Here is a 23,013-nt window from a genome sequence, read left to right on the forward strand (position 1 = left end):
CAAACTCAACCAGAGATCTAAGAAAAGAATTGCTGCAATTCTACAAATAGAAAAGCGACCACTTTCTGCAAGGTAGGAGGTGCGGAGAAGCAAATCCGAGGGGATATATGGGAAGATAAACCGTGGGGGGGAGGGAGCCTCTGTAAACCCGCTACCTGAAAGTGATATAGCAGTGGAGCACAAAATCAGAACTTTAAGAAGTCTGCTCGGGTGAAGAACGTCACCTGAAAACGGGGCACAATCCTAGGAGGGATAGTGTGGCCTTAGGATCCCCAAGGTCACAGGAATACCAGGGTGCCAAGTGTGGCAGAGTTTCCAGGCACTGGAGCGGGTTGCAATTAGCGAGCCCAGGAGTGGGCTTTCAGCCCGGGGTTGCCATATACCACAAACAGCAGTATAGTCAGGAGACTGCTCTCTGAGCAGGGGCCCAGTGAGGGGCAGAACCCCGGTGAGAACCCCTCTTCCTCTGCCGGGAGAAGCGGTGCAGGTACATGTCACAGGAGTCTTCAAGGTTTGGAGACTCAGAACAGGGTTGTGTGCCTGACACAGAAATGCTCAGTCACGGGCTGGGTGAGCACGGAGTGCGGATGGAGACAAGAGAGACAGGAGTGACTGCTTTTCCCTGAAGGCGCACTGAGGAGTGGGGCCCTGAGCTCTGGGCTCCTCTGGGGCAAGAGATTGGGAGGCCACCATTTTCATTCTCCTCCTCTAAAGTTGTGTGGAAAACCTTCAGGGAACAAAAGCCACATAGAGCAATCCGGACTCACTTACTTAGCCTGGCCCCCTGGCAAGGGCTGTACAATTACGCCCAGGGAAAAGACACCCGAGAATCAGCACAACAGGCCCCTCCCCCAGAAGGTCAGCAGGAACAACCCGCCAACACCAAGTTTACCGATCACAGAAAACTGCAAAACTCCAGTGCCAGGGGAAAAGAGTATATAGAATTCATGTATTTTTTTCCCCCATGATTCTTTAGTCTTTCAATTTTAATTTTTTTCTCTTTCCTTTTTCAACCAATTTCTTACTTTATCAACTCTTTTTTAAAAATCTTTAAATTTTCATTTTTAGAGTTACATTCTATACTTTCATTGTATTTAATTTTATTTTTGTATATATATGTTTTTCTTTCTTTACAATTTTGGGATGCAGTTTCTTCTAACAAACAGACCAAAATACACTTAGGATATAGTGTATTGCTCTGTTCTGTTCACTTGTCTGATTATATTCTCTCTCTCTTTTTTAAAAATTTTTATTATTTTTTTTCGGTTTTAGCTCTTCTGATTTGTTTAGTGTATATTTCCTTGTATATTTCATTGTTGCCATTTTAGTATTTTGTTCTTTCATCTATACTTCTCTGGATAGAATGACAAGATGGAAAAACTCACCTCAAAAAAGAGAACAAGAGGCAGTGCTGACTGCCAGGGACCTAATCAGTATGGATATAAGTAAGATGTCAGAACTACAGTTCAGAATAATGATTATAAAGATACTAGCTGGGCCTGAAAAAAGCATAGACAACACTAGACAATCCCTTTCTAGAGAAATAAAATAACTAAAATCTAACCAAGTCAAAATCAAAAAGGCTATTAATGAAAGGCAAACAAAAATGGAGGCACTAACTACTAGGATAAATGAGGCAGAAGAGAGAATTAGTGACATAGAAGACAAAATGATGGAGAGTAAAGAAGCTGAGAAAAAGATAACTACTGGATCATGAGGGGAGAATTCGAGACATAAGTGATACGACAGAGTGAAACAATATTAGAATAATTGGGATCCCAGAAGAAAAGGAGAGAGAGAGAGAGGCAGAAGGTATACTGGACCAAATTATAGTGGAGGACTTCCCTAATCTGGGGAAGGAAACAGGCATTCAAGTCCAGGAGGCACAGAGAACCCCCTTCAAAATCAATAAAAATAGGTCAACACCCCAACATATAATAGTGAAACTTGCAAATCTTAGAGACAAAGAGAAAAATCCTGAAAGCAGCTCGGGGGGGGGGGGGGGGGAAGAGGTCTGTAACCTACAAGGGTAGAAACATTAGACTGGCAGCAGACCTGTCCACAGAGACCTGGCAGGCCAGAAAGGACTGGCATGATATATTCAGGGTGCTATATGAGGAAAATATGCAGCCAAGAATACTTTATTCAGCTAGGCTGTCATTCAAAAGAGGAGAGATAAAAAGCTTCCAGGACAAATAGAAACTAAAAGAATTTGTGATCACCAAACCAGCCCTGCAAGAAACATTAAAAGGGATCCTTTAAGTGAAGAGAGAGCCCTGAAGTAACATAGACCAGAAAGGAACAGAGACAATATGCAGTAACAGTCACCTTACAGGCGATACAATGGCACTAAATTCATATCTTTCAATAGTTACCCTGAATGTGAATGAGCTAAATGCCCCAATAAAAAGACACAGGGTATCAGATTGGATAAAAAAACAAGACCCATCGATATGCTGTCTGCAAGAGACTCATTTTAGACCCAAAGACACCTCCAGATTGAAAGTGAGGGAGTGGAAAACCATTTACCATGCTAATGGACACCAAAAGAAAGCTGGGGTGGCAATTCTTATATCAGACAAATTAGATTTTAAACCAAAGACTGTAATAAGAGATGAGGAAGGACACTATATCATAATTAAAGGGTCTATCCAACAAGAAGATCTAACAATTGTAAATATTTATGTTCCTAACAGGGAAGCAGCCAATTATATAAACCAATTAACAAAATTAAAGAAACACATTGATAATAATACAATAATAGTAGGGGACTTTAACACCCCACTCACTGCAATGGACAGATCATCTAAGCAGAAAATCAACAAGGAAATAAGAGCTTTGAATGACACACTGGACCAGATGGACTTCACAGATATATTCAGAGCATTCCATTCTAAAGCAACAGAATACCCATTCTTCTCAAGTGCACCTGGAATACTCTCCAGAAGAGATCACATATTGGGTCAGAAATAAGGTCCCAAATGGTACCAAAAGATTGGGATCATTCCCTAAATATTTTAAAACCACAATGCTTTGAAACTTGAACTCAATCACAAGAGGAAATTTGGAAAGAACTCAAATACATAGAGGCTAAAGAGCATCCTACTAAAGAAAATGAAATTGAAATTGAAAATGAAAACACAACTGTTTCAGGTGGTCCAGGAGGGGAGTATATAGCAATAAAAGCTTTCTCAAGAAACAAGAAAGGTCTCAAATACACAACCTAACCTTACACCTAAAGGAGCTGGGGAAAGAACAGCAAATACAGCCTAAAACCAGGAGGAGAAAAGAAATAATAAAGATTGAGAAGAAATCAATGAAATAGAAACTAAAAGAAGGGTAGAACAGATCAATGAAACTAGGAGCTGGTCCTCTGAAAGAATTAATATTGATAAACCCCTGGCCAGACTAATCAAAAAGAAAAGAGAAATGACCCAAATAAATAAAATCATGATTGAGAGAAGAGATCACAACCAACACCGAAGAAGTACAGACAATTATAAAAACATATTATGAGCAACTATATGCCAACAAATTAGGCAATCTGGAAGAAATGGATGCATTCCTAGAGACATATAAACTACCAAAACTGAAATAGGAAGAAAGAAAACCTGAACAGTCCCATAACCAGCAAGGAAATTGAAGGAGTAATCAAAAATCTCCCAACAAACAAGAGTCCAGGCCTGGATGGCTTCCCAGGGTAATTCTACCAAACATTTAAAGAAGAATTAATACTGATTCTTCTGAAGCTGTTTCAAAAAACAGAAATGGAAAGAAAACTTCCAAACTCTTTTTATGAGGCCAATATTACCTTGATCCCAAAACCAGGCCAAAGACCCCACCAAAATGGAGAATTACAGATCAATATCCCTGATGAACATGAATGCAAAGTTCTCACCAAGATACAAGCCAATAGGATCTAATACATTAATAGGATTATCTACCACAACCAAGTGGGATTTATTGCTGGACTGCAAGGTTGGTTCAACATCCACAAATCAATCAATGTGATACACTACACTAATAAAAGTAAGGACAAGAACCATACGATCCTCTCAACAGATGCAGAAAAAGCATTTGACATAGTACAGCATACTTTCTTGATTAAAACTCTTCACAGTGTAGGGTAGAGGGAACATACCTTAATATCATAAAGCCATATACAAAAAGCTCACAGTGAATATCATTCTCAATGGGGAAAAACTGAGAGCTTTTCCCCTAAGGTCAGGAACATGGCAGGGATGTCCACTATAACCACTGTTGTTCAACATAGTACTAGAAGTCCTAGCCTTAGCAATCAGACAACAAAAAGAAATAAAAGGCATCTGAATTGACAAAGAAGAAGTCAAACTCTCACTCTTCTCAGGTGACATGATACTCTATGTGGAAAACCCAAAAGACTCCACCCCCAAATTGCTAGAACTCATACAGGAATTCAGTAAAGTGGCAGGATATAAAAATCAATGCACAGAAATCAGTTGTATTTCTATACACTAACAATGAGACAGAAGAAAGAGAAATTAAGGAATTGATCTCATGTAAAACTGCACCAAAACCCATAAGATACCTAGGAATAAACCTAACCAAAGAGGCAAAGGATCTGTACTCAGAATAACTATAGAACACTCATGAAAGAAATTGAGGAAGATACAAAGAAGTGGAAAACGTTCCATGCTCATGGATTGGAAGAAGAGATATTGTTAAAATGTCTACGCTACCTAGAGCAACCTATATATTCAGTGCAATCATTATCAAAATACCATCAACGTTTTTCACAGAGCTGGAATAATCCTAAAATTTTTATGGAACCAGAAAAGACCCCAAATAGCCAAAGGAATGTTGAAAAAGAAAACCAAAGCTGGCGGCATCACAATTCTGGACTTCAAGCTCTATTACAAAGCTGTAATCATCAAGACAGTATGGTACTGGCATAAAAACAGACACACAGATCAATGGAACACAATAGAGAACCCAGAAATGGACCCTCAACTCTATGGTCAACTAATCTTCGACAAAGCAGGAAAGAATATCCAATGGAAAAAAGACAGTCTCTTCAACAAATGATGTTGGGAAAACTGGACAGCCACATGCAGAATGAAACTGGACCATTTTCTTACACCATCCACAAAAATAGACTCCAAACGGATGAAAGACCTAAATGTGAGACAGGAATCCATCAAAATCCTAGAGAAAACACAGGCAGCAACCTCTGTGACCTCAGCCACAGCAACTACTTGCTAGACATGTCCCAAAGGCAAGGGAACTAAAGGCAAAAAATGAACTACTGGGACTTCATCAAGATAAAAAGCTTTTGCACAGCAAAGGAAACAGTCCACAAAACCAAAAGACAACTGACAGAATGGGAGAAGATATTTGTAAATGTCTAAGCAGATAAAGGGCTAGTATCCAAAATCTATAAAGAACTTATCAAATGCAACACCTAAAGAACAAATAACCCAATCAAGAAATGGGCAGAAGACATGAACAGACATTTCTGCAAAGAGGACATCCAAACGGCCATTAGACACACGAAAGAATGCTCAACATCACTTTGCATCAGGGAAATACAAATCAAAACCACAATAAGATACCATCTCACACTGGTCAGAATGGCTAAAATTAACAAGTCAGGAAACAACAGATGTTGGCAAGGATGCAGAGAAAGGTGAACCCTCCTACACAGTTGGTGGAAATGCAAGCTGGTACAACCACTCTGGAAAACAGCATGGAGGTTCCTCAAAAAGTTGAAAATAGAGCTACTGTATGACCCAACAATTGCACTACTAGGTATCTACTCCAAAGATACAAAGGTAGTGATCCAAAAGATACAAATATAGCGATCCGAAGGGGCACCTGAAACCCAATGTTTAAAGCTGTAATGTCCACAGTAGCCAAACTATGGAAAGAGCCCAGATGTCCATCGACAGATGAATGGATAAAGAAGATGTGGTATATATATATATACATTGGAATACTACTCAGCCATGAAAAAATGAAATCTTACCATTTGCAACAATGTAGATGGAACTAAAGGATATTATGCTAAGTGAAATAAGTCAATCAGGGAAAGACAATTATCATGTGATCTCACTCATATGTGGAATTTAAGAAACAAAACAGAGGATCATGGGGAAGAGAGGGAAAAATAAAAGAAGAGGAGATCAGAGAGGAAGACAAACCATAAGAGACTCTTAATCATAGGAAACAAACTGGGGTTGCTGGAGGGGAGTGGGGTGGGGAGGCGAGATGGGGTAACTGGGTGGTGGGCAGTAAGGAGGGCACATGATGTGATGAGCACTGGGTGTTATATAAGACTGATGAATCACTGACCTCTACCTCTGAAACCAGTAATGTATCATATGTTACTTTTTTTTTAAAAGTAAACAAAATGCAATAAACACAGGCCAAAGACAAATAATAACTTGGGGAAATATTTCCACATATATTCCTAATTATCGATATTTCTCAAATACTGAGGAAAACCAGAGGGAATAATCAGTGCATTCACAAAATAAATAGAAATGGTAAATAAATATATGAAAATATCTTTTTTTAAAAGATTTTACTTATTTATTTGAAGAGAGAGAGAGAGGCAGAGGGAGAGGGAGAAGCAGACTCCCCCCCGATCAAGCCTGGTGTGGTGCTCGATCCCAGGACCTGGGGATCATGACCTGAGCCAAAGGCAGATGCGTAACCGATTAAGCCACCCAGATGCCCTGAAAATATATCTTCTTATCTAGCATTCAACAAATGCCAAAAAGAAAAAAAATCAACCCTAGTATGATCATTTTCATCTGTTATTTGGAAAGATTAAAATAACACAACACCCAGTGTTGGAGAGGTTGTTGGGAAAATGGGCATCCCCAAGAATAGTTATCCCTGATAGACAGGAAATAAGTTGGTACATGCCATTGTTGGCCCATGAAGCAAAGGTTAAATTGTCGACTCTTTGACAGATCAATTCACTTTTAGGGAAATTATTCTAAGGAGATGGTCAAAGAAGTGTGCAAAGATATTGTGTAAAAAATGTTCATCGAGGAATTATTTTCATCTAGCCCCCAGATTGTGATCTGTAAATCCTCTTTACCACTAAAAAGGAGTCATCGGAGAAATGGTTGCTTTAAGGTCTGGGGCAAGGGGTGTGTAAGTGAGCATGGGGTACCTAGTCATCCCAGTAAGCCAGGAAGGCAGCTGGGAGGAAGACATTAAAGCAGTTGGCCTGTGATCCACGCACTCTCTTCAATGGAGGAATAAATATGCTTGGGGAATAGAAAAGAAGGCAGGTGATTGGGTCTTATCCCCTTGTCAATTGCACCTTCAAGGAAACAGACAAATTGCCCGGAAGAAGAGATGGTATCTGTGTCCTCAGCTAAAGAGTTGCTTATACTAGTAACACCCAGAAGCCAGAAGACATGATTTCCTACAGAATGTCCCAGAAATGTTTTCTAACTCTCTGTAGTATAAAATGGAATATTTCATAATGTAAATTTACTCCCTGGGTGAGGAATCCTGTGAATCTTACTTAGAGACTCCATCTATTCCACGTTATTATTGATGTGGGAAATAAAGACCTGGAGGACAAGGCTTGAGGTCTCAGGTGTCTTCTCTGCTTCATCTGAGGCTCTTGATTGCCTCAAGTTATTAGGAAAGCTTGCTGCTGATTTGACCATCCAGTCCTTTGTTTTAGCTCTGTAGCAACTATTGGGATACTATCAAAAAGACTCAGAAGTCAATTTGAAGAGGCTCCCAACGGGCAAAAGGGAAAAACTTGAAAAATTAGTAAGAGTAATAACTGCAGTGGATTAAAAAAAACAAGTATGCTTAAATCCATGAATTACTAATGATACTAAAACCAAAACCAAACAAATAAAAACTTCTTTGGTCACTTCTGTAGGCTATTATTCTTCCTTTGCTCTACCTCAGGGTAATCATATAGTGGATGAGGGAACGTTTCTCATTATAGAAGTGTTCTGATAAATAAACAAAGAAGGAGTGATAAAATATCACCATTTTGTGATACCTAATAGATTAGGGCTGTCATCATCAGTGGCTGCCCACACAGCTACAAGAAAGACACAACCAGAAGCATGTAATACCACCTATGAAGTACTCTGGCAAAAAAACAATAAAAATAAAAAATCCAAAATAACAACATCGTATCAAGCCTCCAAATCTAACTGCCAATTTACAAAAAAATAGACGGACAAAGAAACACATTAAACTACCCCAATGGTTCAGTCTGCAAATTGTAAGGCAAAAAAGCAATTCAGGGAGAACCTATAGATCAACAGAGACTTTAAGAGACCTCTCAACCCATTGCAGTGTATGGCCCTCATTTGGATCTAAAATCAAACAACACATGATAAAAAAACAAAACTCATAAAATAAACAGACCCTTGGTGAAGTGTGAATGCTGCCTTGATATTTTATGTCAAGGAGTTACTGTTAATTTTTTAGATGGGATAATATATGATATCGTGGTTATGTTTTTTAGTTAACATACATAATTATTTATAGATGAAATGATACGATGTCTGGGATTTACTTTAAAATAATCCAGTATAAAACAGGAAGATGCTGGTAAAACAAAATTGGCCTTTTTGACAGTTGTTTAAGTAAAATGATGGGTAAATCAGGTTCATTATATATTTTCTTTACTTTTGTATGATACAACTTAAATTTAAAAGGGACACTGGATGTTGTGCACAGAGGTGACTGCAGGGGGTTAGGGTAGAAACACATGACCACTTCGGACACTACTGCAGAAATCAGACACTAGATGGTGCTATTAGTGGGGACTGGTGAAGAGTGCACGGATTCTGCCCATATTCTGAAAGTAGAACCACATGATTTTCTGATGGATATTATGTGACATGTGAAACTATTCTCATTATCTGTAGTTGGAGCTTAAAAAGTCATCATACATTTCTTTTGTAGTTTTTTTTATCTTGTTTAAAATTTTTTAAATGAGCTTACTTATTAACCGGAAGAAGTACAGATTTTTTTGTTTGTTCTCAAGACAATAAAAACAATTACTGAGAAAAACAGTAGTTCAAAGGCATTGTCATCTTCGAAAGAATGGGATAATATATTCTGGGGCCATGATTTAGAGAATAAAGGCCCACAATCTCATCTAAAACCTCTGGTGCCAGAAGTTTCACAATTCAGAAAATTTCAGATTTTAGAAACATAATATACAGCACATGGAGTCTATTATGTAATCCTCAAACAGGGTCTGGGGAAATTCTCTTTAACCAAATGCATTAATATTTCTTCAGTAACACATAAGATCATAAACGGTCTTACATCAGATCAGGTTAGGCTTATTACCAATTGAGTTGGGAGCTGAACTTAGGAAAACATCTTTTGGTTTTCAGAATCTTTTAGATTTTGGCATTGTACATAAGGAATTTCAATTCAGGGTGGCATATATTTATTTAGTACCTACTATGTGTCCCTGATCTCAAGGACCTTATATGCCATGCATCGAAGCAGTAAACCAGCAACTTTAATAAAAGGTGGGGACATTCCAGGCAGTGGGAACAAGAGAAAGACATAAGGTTGTTATGAGTGGGCTGTGTTCAAAGAACAAAGTAGCCCAATTTAATTTGTTCTCTTTGAAAGAATGTAAGATTATATATTCTAATAAAGTAGGCAGCTGATGTTTGAAAGGTTGTTTTGTCATGCTTCTTTAATCATTATCAGCATGGTACTTTTTAATGAGTATTGTGTGCGTGTGTGTGTGTGTCTGTGTCTGTGTGTGTGTGTCTGTGTGTGTGTGAGTGCGTGCGTGTGTCTGTGTGTGTGAGTGCATGTGTGTCTGTGAGTGTGCGCACGCGCGCACGTGTGTATGTGTGTGTGACAAGGCTGTGGGGGGGTAATATTTCAAAGGTTAGGATCATTGGTGAGGCCTCAGAGAATTTAACGCTCGGGGTAGTAAGCAGCTGAAAAGGTTCTCTGAATCAGTAATGCAGGGACAGATGACTAAGAACATTTCTGTGGATTGGGCCCATTCAGCATGAAGCATAAGACTTTCTCAGACTGTTTAGCAGCCTCTACTCTTCCACGGAAGGCACCAGGGTATACCATGTAAGCAACCAGCTTTGCGGACTCTTGACGCAGACTCTACAAGAATAGGACTACGCTGAGGCAGTCTACTGAATTGAGTTCCATTTCTTTAGGAAGCCATGTGAATTTTTTAGCACTGTAAAAGGAAAACACCATTAAATCCTTATCTTAATCAAACATGATAAGCTGAGTGGTTTCAATACTTCGTGAGATTTCAGGTAGAACAAGCCATTCTTGGAAGACCATTTGGGCAGGAGCTGCTCTTACATATTCAGTGACAGAGTAGGCTTGTTACCTAAATAGGAAAGGAGTTAAATGAAATTTTCACAATCGTCACTTTTTCAATCAGCTAGAGGACTATGGCGATCAAAGACTATGGCTTCAGTCCTGATGGATGTAGCAAGGGAGGGAGTAGGCTGCTGCTTGGTTGCAGGGCTGCCACCAAGGTGCCGCTAGCCCGAGGGGCGACACAGGCAGCAGGCCAGGTCTCACCCCGATACAGCTGCTGTCAGCACCAGACCTGGGGCCTGGAGCTGGGGCCTGCTTTAAAACCTGAAGGGTTCTTGCGTGCTGTGGTTTCCATAGAATGACACCCAATGGTCTCCAGCTGGTGTTCATCCAGGACAGCTCAGTGAGACTCACAAAGCCACCTCCCCTCTACTGCCACCAGGAACAGCATGGAGCTACTGGAGCTCTGCGCTAGCCTCAGGCTGCCTGTAAGGAAACTGAGCTTGAAGAGCTGGCTGGGACTGGCTGTCCAGGCAGGAAAATCTGGGTTTGAGTCTAGCCTTTTTCAACGTCTTGATGTGATACCTCTGGCAAAGGCTTTTAACTTCTGGTTAAAACTTGTAAAAAGAGGGAGAGGGATACATACCTCATAGTTTCGGTATGATGATTAAATAAGATAAGGTAGAGAACCTCTTCCCACCGGCCTACAGTCATTCGAATTCCAGCTCTTTTACTCAAGGGCCTGCAGGGTTTCCATGCTATAGTCATAGTTCTTTTTGAGGAATGCCTCTTGCTGGCCAGACTAGAATACTCACGTTCCCCTCCAAGCCTTGGTCACAGGGGTCAACACCATAAACATTCACTACCTTACTCTGTGTGCTTCCGGGAACTTGGAGTCGACAGCAGAAGCAATTAATATATGGCATGACTCCCGGTGAGCAACTGTGATGAGAAAGTACTTGAGAATAAGCTCTGATGCTTACCACTTCACGCTTTTCCACTTCAAACCAGCGGGAAATTCCAGGTAAACTCTGCACCAAGTATAATGATGTTCTCTCCACCCAGAGACTCTACGGAATACAAAACAAATTAAGTCCCCAAGTGTCCCTTCTTCCTAGTTACTGAGCTATGACTAACGTTAGCCATTCGATTTGGTCAGGTTTGCTTATTTCTGTAGGCTTTTCTTTAGTATCCCTCTAGCATGTGGGTAATCCCTTCATACTCGTGAAGCCTTCATGGTAAGATACCACTGATGCTGTGTTAATCATTCCCATTCTGTGTTGTCGGACACTTTTTCCTGTGTGGAACACATGATCTACTGCAGACAGCAAGCTTAAAATAGAGTAACAGGCCACCACAGTTATTTCCTTTGCTAGTTCTTTCACATTCCAATTTAAACCCCTTCACTCCTTAAGGTCTTGCCATTTTTATCTGGAAGGGGTAACAGTATCAGCTAGTCAACACAGGTTTAGAATAATAACATCCTCATGGAGGAAAGGTCCATGAAGAATCACGTAGCTCCACCTTTCTATTTTAAAAAGGGAGATGCTAAGCATCAGGGAGGCAATGTGACCTGCCCGGGGGTACATTCTAGTTCCCAGACTCTACCTACTGGAACTTCTGACTTCCTCACTGCACCACATTTTCTCATGCCCATTTGAACTGCCATCATCCAGGAGGATCTGTATTTCAAGAGCCGAGGCTTCCCCTGGCCAGGAGAGCACCCCCTTGACACATGAAGCCTCAGCTGCCTTGATAAAAGCCGCTGTGGGCGACAGATTTCTCTTTTGTCAACCATGTTTCTCTGTCTATGCCTCATTTTTCTCAAGAGGATATGAAATAGTGCCACTTATCCCAGAACAACAGAAACTGGGAGGATTTCTTCGTGTCAGCCAAGATAGACTGAAATGAATACCGCAGAGTCCCTGTGCCAGCAGCTGGAAGCATCGTGGCGGTGAGAGGGAGGTGAGCATGGAGGGAAGGGCTCAGGGCAAAGAGAAAGGAACGCTGGGCTCGAGGTGCTGAGGGAGAGCAGAAGGAAGCAGGCAGGCAGAGCAGCCTGTGGGAGGAGGACGGCACTTCTCAGAGGAGGTGACACGTGAGCGGAATGCTGAAGAGTGAGTAGGAGTTTGCCAGGCGGAGGGATGGGGGAGCGCTGCAGGCAGCAGGAAGCAGCCCGCGCAGAGGCCCTAGCGAGAGAGAGCGAGCGAGCCAGGGGCTGGAGAAAGGGAAAAGGCATGGCGGGAGATGGGGAAGAGAAGTTTGGTGTCGCTGGAGCCCCAGAGGGAGGGTGGGCGAGCGGGATGCGGTGCAGATGAGGCTTCTGAGGGGTAGTTTTGTGCCAGATGCTGAGGGCTGGAAACACAGGAATGAGGAGCCAGACTTATCAATATTTTCTAGGGGGACTGCTATACCACTGATAAATACGCTGGAAATGAGCTGCAGCAGAAAGTGCAAAGGAGAAGGTACTGGAAGGTGTGGGTTGTAGTATAGGGTCTCCGGGTAGTTAGAATGTGACTTTGAGCAAGTCACCTGCCTGACTCCAGCAGATCTCAGACTTTGTATTCAGTGTCACCACCTGCAACGAAAGCTGTATCATAAACTAATGATCGTTAATTGGTTTTGTGGGACACAAAGAAAAATGTAAGTATCCAAAAGGACTAGAAGTGATCATGGATCTTTTCAATGACATCCCAGTACTGTCTTCCAATAGTGTCTCTGCCTTGATAGGTAACCCATCAGACCTCCTTGCACAGAGGACTGCCCTGTGTGGAGGCCCATCAGGACACTGCAGAATGACCCCAGCTTCCCCTTCTGATCACCCGGCTGTTCCCCATTCCTGGAGCTACTGCTGTGGGTGCTGGAAACTGACGCTTAGGCAGAGGTGATAAGGACAGTTAACATCAGAGATCATTGCTAATAGCGTTAGGAGGACGTTTCCCAGCTTAAGTAGAGACTCTGTGATAAAAGAAGCTAAGCCAATTAACCCACAGTAATAGGTCAGTTTTTTAGGGGGGGAAATACTGACTAACCGGGGATCTATCTGGTCCCACTTTGTCACTGTTATCAAGGAAAGAAGAGATTATAACGTATCTGTGGCACAATCCCCCAGTAGGGCTATTAGACAGCCCAAGAGAGCTCGGGATGGCAAGGCTTATTACGACTACTGAGAATGGACGACTCAGCACATACAAGGAGTCTATGGTTGGCTTTCACTCGGTGTCTTCTCAGAAGTCCTAATGACACACCATTCTAACAAGAAAAAGCAGATCACACAGAAATCATTCACTGTACCAGCAGTCTACCTAACTGTTCCCTGTCTCAGATTCTTCATTTCCCCTGTCAGTTAAGCATTCTTTACTCACTGCACACTGAGAACAAATATCCTGTGGTCCCCACCGTTGGTTCAATATGAGTGAATAAGAAGGCTGAGCTCAACTGTGACATCTCAAAGACTGGTCTCAGGACCACCACCAGCATTGTCACAAAGAAGCTGATTCCAGGCCTTTCTCTCAGACCTACTGAGTCAGGATTCCTGAGCTAAGAAGTCTACTTGGTTAGAAAAGCACCCCCACGGCACTCTGATATACAGCTGAGTTTGAGATCAACAAGACTCAATGGTTTCTAGTCCCTTCTGGTTCTATCACTTGACTCTATTCTAAATAAATACTTACGGAGGGGCTTGTTCCAAAGAGCTCATGGGAAATTGTATGTAATAAGAACTGCACGGTACCTTGAATTCATTTTCTTTATCTTTAGTGCCTTTGTGAAATGGTCTGTCATAGCGGAATTTCCAGATATGATTCACTTTATAGAAACTTTTGATGTTGTCCGGAACACCCTCTCTCTGCAGGACCTCCTGGCTCTCTGGGATGGGAGTCACGGCATAGATCTGCAAATCTAGGATTAAAAAGTCAAGGAGGAAACCCGACTTGGCAAACGCCATGGAAATCCAGCTTGAGCTGAGCTGTGGCAGAGAGCAGAGAATGGGTAAACAATCTGGTGTTTCCACTGGGTCGAAGTCATTTAAAAAATGCCAAGAAGGGGCCAAGAACTCAGTTCATGACAAATCATTTCTCAAACTACAGGCCTTGAACTAGTTTTAGGGAGGTGATTCTGACAAAGTATCTGTTTAAAATGTCTATTATGTGTGAATTTATCACTGATTTTCTTTTCTTCTTTTCTTGGTGGGGGGTGGGTGGGAATGGCTTGGATCTTAGGTACTCAGAATTGTATAATACAATAATACAATTGTATTATTCTAATTCTTAAGAGACATTCCAAGCATGTCCCCTCTTAACTAATGTTTGTTTGTAAAATAATGTATCAATACCCATGCAACCATGACCAAAGACAATAACCAGTTCTGACAGTGATTTATATTTACCTGTGTGATGCTCTGTGTCTCCAGCCTTCCCCCACTTGTGGTATCACTCTCCCAAATCTTATACTGATAAGCAGAGTGTTGTTGTAGTTGATATTTAAAAAATTACATTAAAGGGGTATCATATGAATCATTGAACACTACATCTAAAACTAATGATGTACTATATGTTGGCTAATTGAATTTAAATTTAAAAAAAATAAAGGGGTCTCATATTTACTTGTATATTTACCTTCTTCTCTTCTCAAAGAAGGATAGCAACATATTTTCCCTTATGTAATTTCTTGCTTCTGTTGCATTTTATTTTCTACTTTGAAATGGGATCCGTGATTATCAATGGTTGTTTCTTGTCTTCTTCAAGATCTTAAGTTTTGGGAAGAGACAGAAGTATTCACAAAGGAGTGCTGGGGTGAATTCCTTTTGTCTCTAGTGCCTGGATAATTTCAGTTGAGTTGTTTGTATTTAGATAATGAAAGTGTCAATTACACAGCAATCATCAAAGGCTGTCCAAAATGCCATGGCTAAGAATCCCCCAGTACCTTAGAGATACTAAGGTACCTCCTTCTCTGCACTTCCTTCCAGAATAAAAATATCAAGTGAAAAGGGGGTGAATGATATGTGCTAGGAAATATAATGCTATTATTTCCTCCAACTGAAGCAGTTTCCACAGGATATGTTGGAGGAAAATTATTCTAAGGGAAATCACTAAAAGGAGCTTTAAAAGCAGGGTGGAGATATGGAAAAGTTTTAATTAAAAGGAAAAAAAAATTCTTTACTAGAATCCTTAAGGGATTTCCTTTCAACTGACATTGTGATAATAACTAGAACAATTCTGTTCAGAAGGAGCTAAGCTAAAATCAAGATGAGCGAGAAAGAGGGAAAGTAAGAACATGGCAAAGGGCCAGAGGCTGAACAACCTTGCAGGAAAATACTCTGCAGCTAACGGCCAATAGCTCTAACTGCAATGCAGCCCATCTAGGTGTGGATACACTGAGCTTCCGCCTGGAAGATGGTCTCATCAGGCTGGTTGGCATGCTGCATAGCGATGGCGTGGGGGAACTCATTCAGCATTCTCTGTTGGAAGGCCTCCAGCCTTTCGTAGTCATGCCCTCGACACACAAACTCCTTATTCTGGAGGTGAAATAAACAAAGAAAGGAGAGCCATGTAATTGAGTGCGTTCCTTACAGAAAGAAGCCAAAAAAGAGGACCGTGGCAGGAAGTGAGCACATGCCTCACATCCACACACTGTAACAAACCCCCCCAAAAACAGTCTGAAAAACTTGCCCAGATGTGAAAAATGCAAGGCAAGGATCCCGAGCTTCCCTCTCTATTGCTTTTGGTCAGAGCCCCCAGCACGTGCCCCTCCTCCCGGTTCGTTTGCTAAGGTGCAAAGAGGCATCGGATTCTCAGAGCACCAAACAAAGCAATCATGTTCCCTCTAAATGCTGATGAGCACATGTGTTAAAGATTTTTTTTTTTTAAAGAAGAAGAGAGCAGGAGGGGAAGAATGAAGGGGGGTAAATCGGAGGGGCAGACGAACCATGAGAGATGATGGACTCTGAAAAACAAACTGAGGGTTCTAGAGGGGAGGGGGGTGGGGGGATGGGTTAGCCTGGTGATGGGTATTAAAGAGGGCACGTTCTGCGTGGAGCACTGGGTGTTTTGCACCAACAATGAATCATGGAACACTACATCAAAAACTAATGATGTAATGTATGGTGATTAACATAACAATAAAAAAGATTTTTTTAAAAATATAAGCTGGGTATCAGAGTTTAGTGGATAAAGTCTCAATAGGGAGGAAAAGAAAGTAAATGCGATCTCCAAAAATGCATTTTATTGCATTCTTTATCAAGGCCACAGAGATGGGCCTCCACACTGGATCCCGGCATGGAAGAAAGGAAGACTGAGCCTGTTTGTACTCCTGCTCTCAGCAAGGCTGGCCCAGGAAACTTCTCTGCCATCACCAACTCAGCTCAGCTTCCTGTGGCCAAGAATCTTATTTACTGGCCCAAATTGAGATTTAGGATTTGTAGGGACTTGCCGAATGTTGGATACAATTTTTTTTCTGTTTTTGTTGTTGTTGTTGTTGTTGTTCGTTTGTTTTGTTTTAGAAGATGTATAAGTACTCTGTGGGCCGGGACTGTCTCTCGTTCAGGTAAAAATGGTGAAGGTTATCCTTGAGGTAGGCTAGAGAGCTGGAAAGGTGGGCAGGTTTCTTTAAAGCACCTTACTGCTCAGGTTAGGTAAGAGGGAACTCTTCCAGCTTAATGGTTATGAAGTTCCAACTGCTTAAAACAGCCAATGACGAGGCACTCTGTACATATCTTACTTAACCCACTAAACCTGAGAGGTAGTCACTCCCACATCCTGCCCCATTTTAGAACTGGGAACCGAGGATCAAGATCCTTCTGTACTTTGTCCATGCGTACTGTATTCAAGCTCAGATGTGGGACCAAGGCCTGAGCTCTCTCTGCTGAACATGGCTGGTACAGCCAGAAAAAACTCCTAGTTGTTACTGGGACCACAAAAGGTTGTGGGTGACATGCCCTGAAGATCTTTAAGAGAAAGAGGAAGTGGTTCGTGGTCTGGGGGAGCTAGCTAAGGCCCAAGGTTCTCAGCCTGATAAGATTCCTATGCTTGCATAAAACGCCCTAAGGAAGAAATCTGAGCCAGGGGCAGGGGGCTGAGGGTTGCAGCCGAGAAAAAGCAGCTGCAGAGGAAACAGCGGAGAGTGGGCTCTGAAAGCCTGTCACAATTCCTCATAAACCCCCAAATCACGATCCTTTGGTAACACAGGCTAAGACAGACTACCTAGAAATCAGGACCCCCCCACAAGCCCATGTTTAAAACTGTCTAGATAAAAGAAGGTATACCTTCTGATGCTATGTATTTTTTATTCTACTCAAAAGATAATAAATTTGCTTGATAAAATAAGACTACATATGTATATATACGTATGTATATATACAGCAGTTTATAAAATCAGGGGTTACTCTAAGCATATAATCATTCAACGGTGTTAAGAAGTCATTCTGAAATAAAAATAAATTTGGGGACTGATATTGGAGTTGTCAAGAAATTAAAAGGAATTAAGCACTTCCCCCATCAATACATTTTTTTTTTAATCACAGCTTTGATATAGTTCACATACCATAAAAGAGACCCTATTGAAGGTTTTTAGTATATTCACAGACCAACTATCACCACTGTTGAATGTGAGAACATTTTCATTACCTCGAAGAGAAACTCGTACCCATCAGCAATCACTCCCTGTTTCCTCCAACATCCCCCCAGCCTCTGAAACCACTAATCTACTTTGTTCCTATGGATTTGCCAATTCTGGACATTTCAAATAAATGGAATCATACAACACATAGTCTTTTGTTACTGGCTTCTTTCACTTAACGTGATATGCTTAAGGTTCATATATCAGTACTTCATTCCTTTCTTACTGCTAAATATTCCATTGCATGGATATATCATATGTTGTTTATCCATTCATCGGTTGATTGTTATTTAGGCTGCTTCCACTTTTTGGCAATAGTGATTAGTACAGCTATGAACATTTGTGTACAGGTCTTCATGAGAACATATGTTTTCAATTCTCTTGAGTATATACCTAGGAGTGGAATCAGTGGGTCACATTTGTTAATACTTAAATTTTTTTATTGTCTTTTTCTTTTGAAAAGGAAATACAGATCTATGGTAAAAAAAAAAAAAAAAAAAAATTCCCAAACAATACAGAGCATCAGTGAAAAGTAAATCTCTCTCTCATCCTTGACCTTGGTCATTCTCCTCAGACAAATCACTACTCAGAGATATTCTGTGCACAAAGAGATTGTCAGTTTTTCACGAGGGTAAAAAAACTACTCAGATCATACACTTACGTAAATGTATTAATTTACTGCAGCTTGAAAAACTGTCTTGGAATTGATCAACAAGGAAATTTTTAATGTTGATATTTGCTTTTTTTTTTAATTGAAGGACAGACTAGAATATGATTTCCTAAAAAGAGGCCCAGCCTCATGATTCTGAAGGGTGTGGTGCCCTTTAGAATAGAGGGTGACCCTTCTCTTCACTTTGAAGAAAATGCCATTTATATCTAGAAAAGCTGTTTTGAAAAGACTAATAACATAGGTTGATTTTTTTCTAATTGACTTTCTAACAAAATTTATTTTATTAGCCAATATAGTTTTCTAATTTGCTAAATTCCCTTTAAAATTGTGACTCCTAAACTTCTTCCGATTTTTATTTTTATTTTTTTATTTTTTATTTTTTTTTAAGATTTTATTTATTTATTTGACAGAGAGACAGTGAGAGAGGGAACACAAGCAGGGGGTACGGGGAGAGGGAGAGGCAGGTTCCCCGCTGAGCAGGGAGCCCGATGAGGGGCTGGATCCCAGGACTCTGGGATCATGACCCGAGCAGAAGGCAGACGCTTAATGAATGAGCCACGCAGGTGCCCCTCTTCTGATTTTTAAAAAACTTTACACTTTCAATTATCACAGTTTCATTTACAAGATAAACATCTAGGATACTTTACAGTGCACTTGCTAGCTGAACTCAGAATTTGATCAGGGCTACAATATGACTTTTGTGGGCCCCTTCCTCTATAAAAACTTATTAAAAAATCATACTGAGAGACTGATTTGGTATAGGGACAAATAAATACATAATAATCTAATGTATAATACACAACTTAATATACATTATAACAATTTCTTCAACCAAAAAAATTCATTTTTCTTCTGATCTTTAAAAGAAATTAAAATACTTTTGTAGGCAATATTATGACTCGTAAACACTGTACCCACTGTATGTAACAGATTGATTGGCCCTGAGTATGACGTGGAAGAAAAAAGTAATCTTTTACTTTGCCTGATTTTGAGCCGAGAAAGGAATGGGGGTCTGCTGCACCAGAGTCACGTCTGGACCCTCCTGTGGGGTCTCCAGCCCTCTGCGCCAGACTGTCCCCCTTCTACTCACCACCTGGATCCTGGTCATGTACACTGGGCAGGGGGTTGCTGATGACAGCCCAGGCCTAGAATGTCCACTTTCAAAACTTAGTCTTTCAAAGTCAGGGGGTTGCTGATGACAGCCCAGGCCTAGAATGTCCACTTTCAAAACTTAGTCTTTCAAAGTCAGAGAGTGTTCTAAACCTGTCTCCGTTTTTGATCCAGAATCAAGCTTTCCTTTGTCCTTAGATCCATCTGCAGAGTCAGCCTTGTGACTGACTCTGTGTACACCATCATGCAGATTCCCTTTTAACCCAACAAGGAGATTTTTACTTATGTCTTCATGGCACTGAAATACATGGTCATTTCAATCAACCTGTCATTTGAGTGTATGCTTGATGTAATACTAAAATGAATTTTTGCCTATGGTGTTTGGATATTTTGGACTCTAGATTTACATTTAGTGTGTATATATATGTGTATATATATATATATATATATATAGATATAAACTTTATATGTAAATATATGAATAAACAAATACATATAAAACTTTCATTCTAAAAGGGAGCTAAGTTAATGATTATTAAACAAATAATGCAGTCCAATCTTTCTCCTCTCCCTCCTCCTCCAAGGACCCCCATCTTATATTTATTCATATGTGCTGGCAGTTAAAGCAGGATGCAGGGCAACACAAACACCAAAGTATTTGTATGCTGATATCTAAAGTTTGTAATGAATTCACTCAATTATTCCAGATACTTCTCCTTAAATTACTTGGGGAGGTACATTTCCTCTTCCAACCAGTGTTTTCATATAAGTAAGTGTAAGTAAGATGTTATCCACTGAAGGGTTAAGATAGGTAAGACTTTTCATAAGATACAGTGAATTTAGAAATTTAGCAGGGAAAATCAAATCATTACTTGATAGCCTGGGAAATTATTCAAAACAAGGTATTCTAGATTTAGTACGGTGTCTGCACACTAAAAAGTTAAAGGAAAAATCTCATGATGTTATTGTACTAAAAGAACAAAATGCCATTAAACATCTTGGTTTCCTTGATTGGGATATCTATTTTGGAAGTATAACAGCAAATTAAATAGTGTTTTAACTTACTCTTAAGAAAAACGGAAATTTTTTCCCATAAAAGCCAACTCTGAAGAACTCTGGTTCAAGACGTTGCTGGTCCATAATTTTGTCATACAAAGAGGCTTCCATCATCTAGGAAAGCAAAGGAGAAGTTCTAGGCATTTTATCTCATCCTTCAGCTCCCCCTATTTATAGAAGAGTATATTTCTTCTATACAAAGGAGAACTTCACTGTAGTTTTCAGTTTGCAGAAAAGAAGGTTTCACTCCCTTTCTGTGCTTTAAGGCAGGGAACAGCAAACTTATTCTGTAATTGGCCAGAGAATAAAGAGTTCAGGCTTTTCAGGCCATATGGTCCCTGTCACAACTACTCAGTCCTGCCAGGTCCACAGGCTACAGGTTGCTGACCCTGCTTTTAAAGGATCAAATATTATTCCATGTTCTCACCAGAGAAAATAATTTCTATGCACAAAGCCTATCAAGAAAATATTTTCTTCACAATTAAATGAATATGAACATGAATTTAAAAAAATGAACGAACTATCAGAGGCCAAATCTTTCTGGAGAATTCTAGTGCCAGATGTACTCACCTGTGGATTTGGTTCTCCTTGGTCATGGTAATTCAGGACATGTGGAAGGTGCAAGCTTGCACAGGTTGGACAGGGATAAACCAAACCCAAGGAGACCCATCATGCAAAGTGCTGTCTGGGCTGAAAGCTCTTAAGTGTGTCTCCCACAATGTTGGCACTATGAAGCCCATAAAGCTTATGGTTTTCCATTCATGGTATTATCATCCCCAGGGTTTATGGAGAAAGACTAATATTGCTCTTGAAAACTTCTCCCCCTCCCCCTGCCCCCAGTAACAGCACCCCAAAGAGCAGTTGGCATGAAGTGTAATGCTTTGGGTTTATAAAAATCGGAGTGACTATGGTACCCAAGGGCTCTCCCGGGTAAACACTGTAACCTCGCTTCTGTTACGGGGGTGTATGCCAAGAGAAGCACAGAAACGTTTTTATATAAAACTGCAGTGCCTGCCAGCGCCAGCATGATGGACTGAAGTTAAAACAAGGTTTTGTTTTGTTTTTTTTTTTTCTCTTTGGTTTTCATGCTGGGAGAAACATCGATGAACCACTGGCATGAAATACTACACCGGCAGCACAGGACCAGTTCCTACAGGCTGAATGAGTTACGTGTGGGGTAAGGGATTTTATGAGCTGTTAAAGGTTGACAATATCATCTCAGAAACCACTACCTCAGAATTAAAAGGCAACATCATAATCTTCTTCCTATTTTAGAAACCCCGCAGAGCTTAAATATGGTAAGAGGACACAAAATGCTCATGGCTCTTAAGAGTAAGGATTCAGAGTGCAAGAGGGACCCATTTGAACCTGAAAAGAAAAGAAGGGACAGAACATTTGGTGCAGGGACACAGCATATTGAACTCCTGAGCTCCTGGGTACTAAGACCTTGGTTCAGGTTTAGCAAATCAAACACGTTGCTGAAGTTAGAGAGATGACACCTATAGAATTTAGCCCCGAAACAGAAATGGGTCAGCCAGCCATGTCTACTGTTTTGCTGTGCAGATTATGGGACTAAGAATAGTATTTTGTGGTAGAGCTCTGCATACAAGTGAGAAGCTCTTTGAACAGCGTGGAGATTTCTCCTCAATAAACTAAAAGAATTAATCATGGATTAGATTTTACATTTCAGAGGTGATGTTTAGAAGAGATCAAAGGCTCACTTCTGTGTACTAATCAGAAGCACTTGCTATTTCTCTAAATAGCTGAGTATGCTGCAGAGGAAAGACTTCTCTTAAAAAAGCTTTCTGCAAGACAGGTCGAGATGATCACAGAGTTAATTTTATAGAATGATACTGGAAAGTTAATGAAAAAAGGATGCCATTGCCTGATTAGCATGCATCCAGGTTCCTTACCCTCATCTTGCTCAGGTTTCTGTAGTCATAATAACTCTCATACTGCTCTGCAATCTTCCGGCACAAGATGATGCCGTTCTCCCAACACTGTGGACAAACGAATGATATAAATGCTGATGATCCCACGACATTTACTTATTTCCACCCAGAGGTCAGGGTGGGACTGCTTTCAGATCATCAAGCCTTACTTCTTAATCTTTATAACCTACCTTTAATAGTATCACTGCCACTTTAAGCTTGATAACAGCATGCAATGAACATGTAAATTATTAAAGATCCTTAGGAAGTGAGAAAATATGATCCACCACAACAGGCATTAACATATGGTGTGGAAACATTTTCTGGTGTCATTTC

At 40.5% G+C, this 23,013-nt stretch overlaps 1 protein-coding gene across 10 annotated transcripts in view; it reads right to left on the reverse strand.

Moving 5' to 3' along the window:
- DOCK4 (dedicator of cytokinesis 4) overlaps positions 1-23,013 on the reverse strand; it is a 428,555-nt gene that overhangs the window by 22,940 nt on the left and 382,602 nt on the right. For all 10 annotated transcript variants that reach the window (XM_027573302.2, XM_027573297.2, XM_027573299.2 and 7 more), the window contains 5 exons: positions 22,660-22,746; positions 20,756-20,860; positions 15,670-15,811; positions 14,030-14,196; positions 11,280-11,366 (listed from right to left, as the gene is read on the reverse strand). In XM_027573302.2, coding sequence (XP_027429103.1) covers positions 11,280-11,366; positions 14,030-14,196; positions 15,670-15,811; positions 20,756-20,860; positions 22,660-22,746 — 588 coding nt within the window. The remainder of the gene's footprint in view (positions 1-11,279; positions 11,367-14,029; positions 14,197-15,669; positions 15,812-20,755; positions 20,861-22,659; positions 22,747-23,013) is intronic.

Source organism: Zalophus californianus, chromosome 12 (assembly GCF_009762305.2).
Source record: "Zalophus californianus isolate mZalCal1 chromosome 12, mZalCal1.pri.v2, whole genome shotgun sequence".
In the NCBI taxonomy this organism is placed as follows: domain Eukaryota; kingdom Metazoa; phylum Chordata; class Mammalia; order Carnivora; family Otariidae; genus Zalophus; species Zalophus californianus.